Raw genomic sequence first — 9,852 nt, 5'->3', positions numbered from 1 at the left:
CATTACTCCATTTATTGAAATATTATTAACTTGCCTAATTAAATTCATATATACAGCAGTTTCAATACCTATAATATTCTTACATTGTATATTAACAATAAAAAACTTAACTAAGAAGAATTGGTTCTTGTAGTTAACTTCCAAATCAGCAATCCCTAATACCGGAACCTTTTCTCCGCTGAATGTACAAATTCTAATTCTGGAAGGTTTCAATGAATTTCTAATATTTAAAAAATCTGCTGTCTCTGTTGATAATATATTCGCCTGTGCTCCTGTATCTATTTGGCAAACAATTTTTTGTTCATTTATTTTTACCTCAACACTCCATTCTTTTATAACTTTGTCTTCTTTGGTAACGGCCCCAACAAAAAGATCTTCTTCCTCTTCTTCGTCCCCTCTCTCGCCATCCTCGTCGCCATCGGTAGTCATTTGCTTGACCACTTTCTTTCTTTGAAAACACATTTTAGCAAAATGGTTCATCTTACCGCATTCATAACACCTAGCCCCTTCTGCTGGGCATTTTACGTTGTGAGTTTGTCCACACTTCATACAATTTTTAAAATTTTTGCTGCTATAGTTGTTGTTACTGCCATTATAATTATTATTAGCTCTGTTGTTACCAATATTATATTTCTGTTGTGGGTACTGCATTTTGAAGTTTTTTCTCGTGACGACATTTATAATACCTTCTGCATTTGCATCTTGTTGCAGTATCGAAGCATTTTCTTTAGCCATGACCATGGTGTTTGCAATAGAGACTGCTCTTTCTAGAGAAATATCACCTTCGGTTAGAAGTCTTTCACGGACATTAGACAATTTCGGCGCCAATCCACATATGAAAATGTCACGAATTAATGCTTCTCGTAAATCTTTAAACTCACAGTTTAAGCTATGATTTTTTAGAATAGTTACAAATTCATCCACAGTTTGCTCTTCTTGTTGTTTATACGTAAAAAATTTGTGCCTCTCCATTACAATATTTATTCGAGGAATAAAAAATGCCGCCATTTTGTTTACCAAGTCTTCGTATTTAACAGTGTCGATATCAAAATCGAAAGAGTTAAAAATTTCTAATGATTTACTGCCCAAATAATGTAACATTAACGCAACCTTTCTTTTATCAGTTTGTGACTCCAGGTCAGACGCCCTCAAAAAGATTTTGAATTGTGTGTGCCACATTTTCCATTCTTTGGCCAAGTTAGGTGCTTTTAAATTCATTGGTTGCAATGTTGCAGCAAACAATTGATTAGTTGTTTGTTTTTTATCTTCTTGGGACATTTTTCCAAATCTTTATTCTTCTATTTAAATATTTTAAATTGATAATTAAATATCAGAAACCACTTCTGACACCATGTTTTATAATTTATATTTGAATTTATTAAAACACGTCTTTCACGTTTAAGAGGTTTAATAGAATTGAATTCTTTTAATATAATTTATAACAAGTGCAATATGCTATAATATATAACAGGGTGATTCGTATAGCCATTATAGATGTTTAATATACACTGTAAAACATTGTTTAGTAAATTCAAGTATAATCATAATAACTATACAACAAATGTATTTTTGAAAATGTTTAAAAAAAAACGTTAAAAAACCGCGAAATTTTGGCGTGTCTTCTTGAAAAACTTTCACGAGAAAAAATTTGACATAGTTGAGAGCAAGTCTGCTACGCGTGAATTAAAGCAAAATTAAAGCAAATTCTGGATTTAACCATATATATAACGATATTTCCAAGTGTAATAATGAGTAAGCATTGAGAGAATTACAAAATTATTTTATTTATTTGCAACCTTAGTCAATCCGTGATAATGGAACACAATGAGATTTTAGGAAATAATCCAATTATTGAAATTGAACTAAGACCAGTTTATCATTTACGAAAGCAGCCAAAAACAAGTAAGGGTGTTATATTTAGTCGGCTATGCCGACATGTGCCTAAATTTAAAAAGAATTGCGGAAGGTGGCTCTGCCCATATGTATATAGACTTTAATATTTAATCATTCATTTTATTATGTCTTACTTATGTCTTGTGGAATTTTATTTTAATAATACGATTTTAAACGATTTTTGAAAATAAACGGGGCTTTGGGTCAAATGTGAAACGATTTTGCAAGAATCTTATAAGGAACGAGAATATACATAATTTTCTTATATACATACATACATAAATATTATTTGATAGTAGTAGGTATAAAATTCTATATTACTAATTTAGTATTACTTAGGGGCAAAGAAATAACGACTTTAACGAGATTGGAATCGAATTTACCAATTAACATTATACCTAATTAATGATATCTATAAAATAATGAAGAAAACCGTATGGTATAAGAGACGAGACAATCTCAAACAAAACGGGGACTTCCATTTCATTTCAATTACCAACGTACGAAGGAAAATATATAGATAAAGAAATTGAAGATAAAGTTTTAGATGAAAGATCTCGTAAATATAGTAGCTCAAATTTGACGCCATCTTTACGGCCAGCAGAACGTGTTCACAGTAAGATTGACGACTATATTAAAGTTCAAATTGTTCATATTTTCAAATACAGCAAAGGATCATATTCGATATGAATATATGGGTATGTCGTTGAGGGCAATCCTGTTTGATATATTGTTTATTATTAGGTGGCATCTTTGTTTGTTCGAAATGTTGCTAGTATCTATGTTTATTAAAGAGGGGAAAAAACTTACGGTTTCTTGTATATTAAAGTCAATAATTTATGTAAAGCTAAATTAAATACATTGGAATTGTCCATTTTTTAAATAAGTAACTTGTTACAAAGCAACCATTTCTAAAGTCTGTTTTGTCACGTAATTGTTAAAGTCAACTTGTCCTCGTTTTATATTGCCTACAAGAGATCGACCGAGTAAGTTTTGTTTAATCTTAAGATACTTTATAAATAATAATTACTTAATTTTAGAGAATAAACTGAGCCTTTGCCAAAATTATACTGTTGTTTATTCTTGCCGACCTTTTATTAAAACGAGTGACAACTTTATTCTTCGTCAGCCTTATGAAACAATTAATTTGCCATTTGCCTTATGTCGGATCCTGCCCCATTTAGAAGAAGTAATAGAGATACCAAAGGAGTGCCGCCAGCCCGTTATATAATGGAATCGCAGAATGAAGCCAACAATTTGCATACTCCAAGGAGTGCAGCCGCACCAAATATTCAAACGGGTACACCTAGACAACCAGATGCTTTAAGACAGCCACATGAAGTCTTACAAAATGAAGTAAACAATTCGCAGACACCAAAAAATACTACTCCATCTAACGTCCAAACAGGTTCGTGTAAGAAACCACCAGATGCTTCAAAGCAAATCGCTGAAATACAGAGAGAGTTTCAGCGCCAAATGACGTCTCTTCAAAGTCTAATTATCGCCAACAATAATCAGACGAAAGCTACAGTTGGAGAATTAAGACAAGAAATTCAAACCATTGCCAAAGCAATACCACCGACAACAACACCAGTATCTGATAATACTCCTCGAAATAATGGTCAAGAAACGGGTGAGTCCTATTCTAATTTATCTTTTCATAGTCAAAACTGCCAACCTACCAAATCAAAGAAAATATATCCCCTTCCTAAATTTGAAGGCCAGCCTGAAGACTGGCAAATGTTTTACGAAGATTTTATTGCCACTACTCAAGAATTTGAATATACTGATCTTCAGAACATCATTAGAATTCGTGAAGCTCTTACGGGACCCGCACGAGAAACCGTGGAATGCCTTCTTTCCAGTTCAAAAAACGTGAGTGCCATAATTGAAACATTAAAAGAAACATTTGGACGTCCTGAAATGCTAATAAAAAGCCAGATTCAAAAAGTGAGGTTATATCCGAACGTTCCCGATGGTAAATTGGACCAACTTATAGGTTTTGCCAATAAAGTTAACAACATGGCCACATTTCTGAAGTCAGTAGAAGGAGAACACCATTTATATAATCCATCGCTGTTGAGCGAATTAGTTTCAAAATTGTCAACAACTAAACAAATGCAATGGGCAGAAAAATGTTTAAGTTTAAATAAGACAGCCAATATTATTGATTTTAGTAACTGGCTGAACTGTATGAGAAAACTTGCTAACATGGTATCTGATTCGCTTCCAACTTCATTGCAAGATAGCTCCAACCGCAAATCATATAATCAACAACCTGCATCACAAAAAACAAACAAATATGCAATGCTTTGCATGGCCCACAAACCGTGTTTTATTTGTGATGGTGAATGTGCGGACATATGTAATTGTGAAAAGTTTTTGAGCATGGAAGTAGATGATCGCTGGAAAATTGTAAAAGAATTACACTTGTGTTTTTGTTGCTTAAAACCGAATCATCAATTAAAATCCTGTTACGCCAAACATGTGTGTGGTATAAATAATTGTCCTCAAAAACATCATAATCTCCTACATAATATTAGCCGAGAAATGCCCACAAGTTCATCAACTATTTCATCCGCCGTTAATTGTCATGTAGACTGCCAACTTGATAATGTTTTGTTCCAGATAATCCCAATAAAGCTTTACAATAATGGAAAAGAAGTGTCTATTTACGCCTTTATAGATGATGGGGCTAATGCAACAATTCTAGATTGGGATATTGCTCGTCAGCTAGACCTACACGGCACAACAGATACGCTAAAGCTGCAATGGTTAAATGGTCGCTCGTCTAGTGAATCCACAGAAATTGTTGATGTTTATGTAAGCGCTATTGACGATAATAAAAATAAATATGAAATGAAAAGAATTTACTTGTCAAAAAATCTAGAATTGCCAACCCAATCGATTGTTAAAAATCAGCTGACTGTTAATTATCCCCATTTGACAAATATACCAATTAACGAATACATTTCAATAAGACCAAAAATGATAATAAGTATTGCTCACGCATTTTTAACAGTTCCCAATGAAGTTATAGAAAATCCATCGTATTTTGGTCCGATTGTTATAAAATGTAAATTGGGATTAATTATTTATGGTCCCGTGAAAAATTGTGATTCAAAGGCCAAGCAAGTATTTTGTACAAATGCAGTAAAAAATAAAACGGCCGATGAAGAAATAAAAGATATGATGTATAATTACTTTGAGGTTGAATCTTGTGGTGTGAAAAGTAATATTAAAACAATTTTGTCAAGTGAACATGAAAGAGCATTAGATATAATGAACACAACAACAAAGTTCATTGGTGATCGTTATGAATGTGGCTTATTGTGGAAAACTAACGATATCTCGTTTCCACCAACTTATGAAATGGCACGAAAAAGATTAGAATTAACAGAAAACAAATTTAAAAGGGATGATGTATATGCTAAGAAATACTGTGACAAAATTGAAGATCTGTTTAAAAAGGGATATGCCAGACGGTTAAGCCAATCAGAGCAAGCAATTACACCAAAAACCTTTTATTTGCCTCATTTTGCCGTTAAAAACCCAAACAAAGATGATATTCGCGTCGTTTTTGATGCTGCATCCAAAGTCCATGGAATTTCTTTAAATGATGCACTTCTTTCTGGCCCTGATTTAAACAATTCACTTATTTCAGTATTGTTTAAATTTAGAGAAGCACCGGTAGCGGTTTGCGGAGATATTCGTGAAATGTTTTTGCAAGTAGCCATAAAGAATGATGACATAAATTCTCAAAGATTCTTGTGGAGAGGTTTAGATTGTAATGATTCCATACAACATTGTGTTATGACAAGAATGATATTTGGCGCCGCTTGCTCTCCTACTATAGCTCAATTTATTAAAAACAAAAATGCCCAGACATTTTCGGAAGTAAGCCCAAGAGCCGAGGATGCTATAATTTATCGTCATTATGTAGATGATTACGTGGATTGTTTCCAGTCAGATTCGGAAGCAATCAAGGTTGTAACAGAGGTGAGAAAGATTCATAAAAAAGCTGGTTTTGATTTATGCAAAATAGTTTCAAATTCCCAGAATGTTATTGACGCATTTCATGGCTCTAATGTACGTTCAGTAGATGTGTCAACGGATGGAGTCGAAAGAATATTAGGTTTGCATTGGAATCCAATTACTGATGAATTTGTTTTTATTTTAAAATTTCATCGAATAACTGAAGATATTATTGAATTACGTCGCAAACCAACGAAAAGAGAAATGTTAAGTGTAATTATGTCTATTTTTGATCCGTATGGTTTTTTGGCAAATATTACAGTAGCGGGAAAAATTCTGATGCAAACACTATGGAAATACGATTTAAACTGGGACGATGAAATACCGGATTGTTTGAATGGTAGGTGGGTTGCTTGGCTGTGTGAAATAAAGAAGGTAAAGGACTATAAAATATCTCGTTGCCATTTTTATAATTTTTGTAATACTGTTAATGAGTTACATTTGTTTAGTGATGCTAGCGAACAGGCCATGGCGGTTGTCGGTTACTGGCGAATAAAAACAAATACTGGTTATAAAATTTCATTTGTTTGTGGTAAAACTAATTGTGCACCGACAAGATATCACTCAATACCAAAACTGGAGCTTCAAGCCGCTGTTATAGCTGTTCGACTTCAAAACCAAATAATTAATCATTATTGTGTTAAACCTGATCGTGTGCAGTTCTGGACAGATTCTCATACAGTAATGAGATGGATAAAATCTGATTCACGAAAATATAAACAGTACGTAGCGAATCGAGTTGGTGAAATTTTAGAAGCTACGACAGTGGATAATTGGCGGTGGTTACCGGGAACTGAAAATCCTGCCGATGATGCAACGCGGTCAAAACCAAAATTTGAATTTGATAGTCGGTGGAAAAATGGACCAGAATTTTTGTATCTTCCAGAAAATTTGTGGCCTTCAATGAATGATACTTCTTACCATTTAGAACCTGAGTTAGAACTTCGAAATAAATATGTCTTAACATCTGTGGTATGTTCACCTTTATTTGATTTTAATCGATATTCTAATTTTCGTAGATTGAAAAGAGCCATGGCTTGGATAATGAGATTTATTAATAATTCAAAAATATCTGAAAATAACGGTAGAATCAAAGGCGAATTATCAGTTGAAGAAGAAGATCACGCTGAAAAGATTTTGTGTCGTATGGTACAGCAATCAACATTTCGTTCTGAATATAAATGCCTCCAAATGAACAAACCTATTGAGGCTCGAAGTGATTTAAAAACGTTGTGCCCATATTTGGATGATTTTGGGTTGCTTCGTGTGTATGGACGTATCGATAATGCACCATTTGTTGCCATGGGTACAAAAAGACCGTGTATATTGCCAAGAAAACACCGGTTCACAGAATTGTTGGTTTCGTGGTATCATCATAGATTCAACCATATTAATGTCAACACGGTAATATGCGAAATAAGGCATAAATTTTGGATTCCATCAATCAGAAGTGTAATAAATAAAGTTCAAACAAAATGCTGTATATGTAAAATTCGTAAATCAAAGCCTAGTCAACCAATAATGGGGCCATTACCAATTGACCGTGTCACACCGTTCTTGAGGCCCTTTTCATATACGGGTCTTGACTATTTTGGGCCGGTTGAGGTTACTATAAGACGTCAAAGAGAAAAAAGATGGATTGCGCTATTCACTTGCCTTACGGTCAGAGCAGTGCATCTGGAAATCGCTACAAATCTCTCTAGTGATGCTTGTTTAATGTGTATACGAAATTTCGCTAATCGCAGAGGAGTGCCAATACAAATAAGGAGTGATAATGGAACAAATTTTGTAGGCCTCCAGAAAGAATTACATGGTGAGAGGAATTTTTGGGATAATGAAGTCATTACTGCTGGCCTTGCTCCTCTTGGCATAAAATGGAAATTTAATACACCATCTGACCCATCTGCTGGTGGAGCATGGGAGAGATTGGTTCAATCAGTAAAAAGAGCTTTATACGCAATGTTAAAAGAACATGCCCCACGCTTAGAAACTCTATACAGTCTGTTGGTAGAGACCGAAAATATGGTGAATTCAAGGCCACTTACTCATATTCCGATAACACCTAACGAGCCCGAGCCATTAACACCAAATCATTTTATACTTGGATGTACCAGTTCAACCCAAACTCCCGCAGAATATGAACATCGTATTTGCGCATCAAGAAAACAGTGGCGTATACTGCAAAATCTAAAGAATGGAGTATGGAAGCGTTGGATAAAAGAGTATCTCCCAGAACTTACACGCCGTTCTAAATGGTTTGCCCCATCCAGTCCATTATGTTCTGGAAGCCTTGTGTTAATTTGCGATGTGAATGAACCCCGCTCAAAGTGGAAGAGAGGAAGAGTTTTAAGATTAATATTTGGTAAAGATGGAGTTGCCCGTTCCGCAGATATACGTACATCAACAGGAGTTTTAAGTAGACCGATCAACAAGTTAGCTGTACTAGATGTAGCGGATGGATGTAGTGAATCTCAGCCCATGAAGTCGATTCACGGGGGCGGGGATGTCGTTGAGGGCAATCCTGTTTGATATATTGTTTATTATTAGGTGGCATCTTTGTTTGTTCGAAATGTTGCTAGTATCTATGTTTATTAAAGAGGGGAAAAAACTTACGGTTTCTTGTATATTAAAGTCAATAATTTATGTAAAGCTAAGTTAAATACATTGGAATTGTCCATTTTTTAAATAAGTAACTTGTTACAAAGCAACCATTTCTAAAGTCTGTTTTGTCACGTAATTGTTAAAGTCAACTTGTCCTCGTTTTATATTGCCTACAAGAGATCGACCGAGTAAGTTTTGTTTAATCTTAAGATACTTTATAAATAATAATTACTTAATTTTAGAGAATAAACTGAGCCTTTGCCAAAATTATACTGTTGTTTATTCTTGCCGACCTTTTATTAAAACGAGTGACAGGGTAAGTATTTTATAGAAAATTCCCAACAATTTCTTAGACAACGCCCAGCAAAAAATAATTGATGTCATACTTTACAAACTACATTTTAATCACATCTTAAAATGCGATTACATATTTTTCACTTTTATAAACCAAATATTTCCTTACAAATGAAACCCCAGTTAAAAGTGAGGAAAGAGATGTGGAAAAGTCATTACAAATAACATATTTGAAGTACATCAATATTTGGTGAAAGAGTAGTGAAATTTACATAAGCGTGTCATTAAGAGAATGTGTTTTATTTTTGAAATCCAAATATCGGATTTTTACTGCTTCTAAAAATAAGATCAGATGTAGTTCAAAGTTGTCAAAAATGAACAACATCCCTCCAATGACACGCTAATGTAAAATTCATAGGTTTTACACCCGAATTTGAAGCACTTCGGGTTACTAGTTGTGATGAAAATTCTACATCTTTTTCCACACTTTTTTTGCCGGGCAACATCAACTTGATATATCATTTTTTTGCATTTCAGATTCTATATGCCACGCTCTTTATACAAAGGCTATTGACTTTAAAAGTCAAGATCAGGTGGCCGATTTTCGTAATAACTTGATAAAATAACGACGAATTATAATTTTCAGTTTTAATAATATTTTATTAAATTATTATTTTTTAATTCTAAAATGTATATGAATGACAATATTTTCGATGCAGTCTTTTTATTCATATTCTTTTAAATTCATGTTTAACATCAAAGAATATAAAGAAATTGGGGCTTGTCAGTTGGTACGTAAAGGAGTTGTCATTCGGTACCTAACTCTTAGTATGTATTGGTAGAATTTTTGTATTGTATTGGAGCTCCAACCACTTTCACCACACTTTCCAAACATACATACTTGCATAAAATCGTACATAAAAATTTTAGGAAAAATAAATAACATTTAAATTTCTACATTCGCAGATTTTTTAATTTATTTTGCCCACATCTAATCAGTAAACAAAATAAAAATATTTCGGATTGTTA

At 33.6% G+C, this 9,852-nt stretch overlaps 1 protein-coding gene across 4 annotated transcripts; it reads left to right on the top strand.

The window, feature by feature from the left end:
* The first annotated feature begins 2,599 nt into the window (after positions 1-2,599).
* Positions 2,600-8,796, top strand: LOC119602917. 4 transcript variants are annotated; one of them, XM_037954746.1, is made up of 3 exons: positions 2,600-5,892; positions 5,953-6,303; positions 6,378-8,796. In XM_037954746.1, exons 1-3 carry the CDS (start codon positions 3,055-3,057, stop codon positions 6,378-6,380), a joined length of 3,192 nt encoding a protein of 1,063 aa, XP_037810674.1. In that variant the 5' UTR covers positions 2,600-3,054; the 3' UTR covers positions 6,381-8,796. The 4 variants fall into 4 exon arrangements, with proteins under 4 accessions (XP_037810674.1, XP_037810653.1, XP_037810661.1 ...); XM_037954725.1 differs by having other exon boundaries at positions 2,600-2,879; positions 2,934-8,796; XM_037954733.1 differs by having other exon boundaries at positions 5,953-8,796.
* Positions 8,797-9,852: the final 1,056 nt, after the last annotated feature.

This window comes from Lucilia sericata, unplaced genomic scaffold (genome assembly GCF_015586225.1).
Source record: "Lucilia sericata isolate MDLA Ls3-8-SP2 unplaced genomic scaffold, ASM1558622v1 Contig000009F_arrow, whole genome shotgun sequence".
In the NCBI taxonomy this organism is placed as follows: domain Eukaryota; kingdom Metazoa; phylum Arthropoda; class Insecta; order Diptera; family Calliphoridae; genus Lucilia; species Lucilia sericata.
The sequence above is the reverse complement of the archived record's forward strand: the minus strand, read 5'-3'. Positions and strand labels throughout refer to the sequence as shown.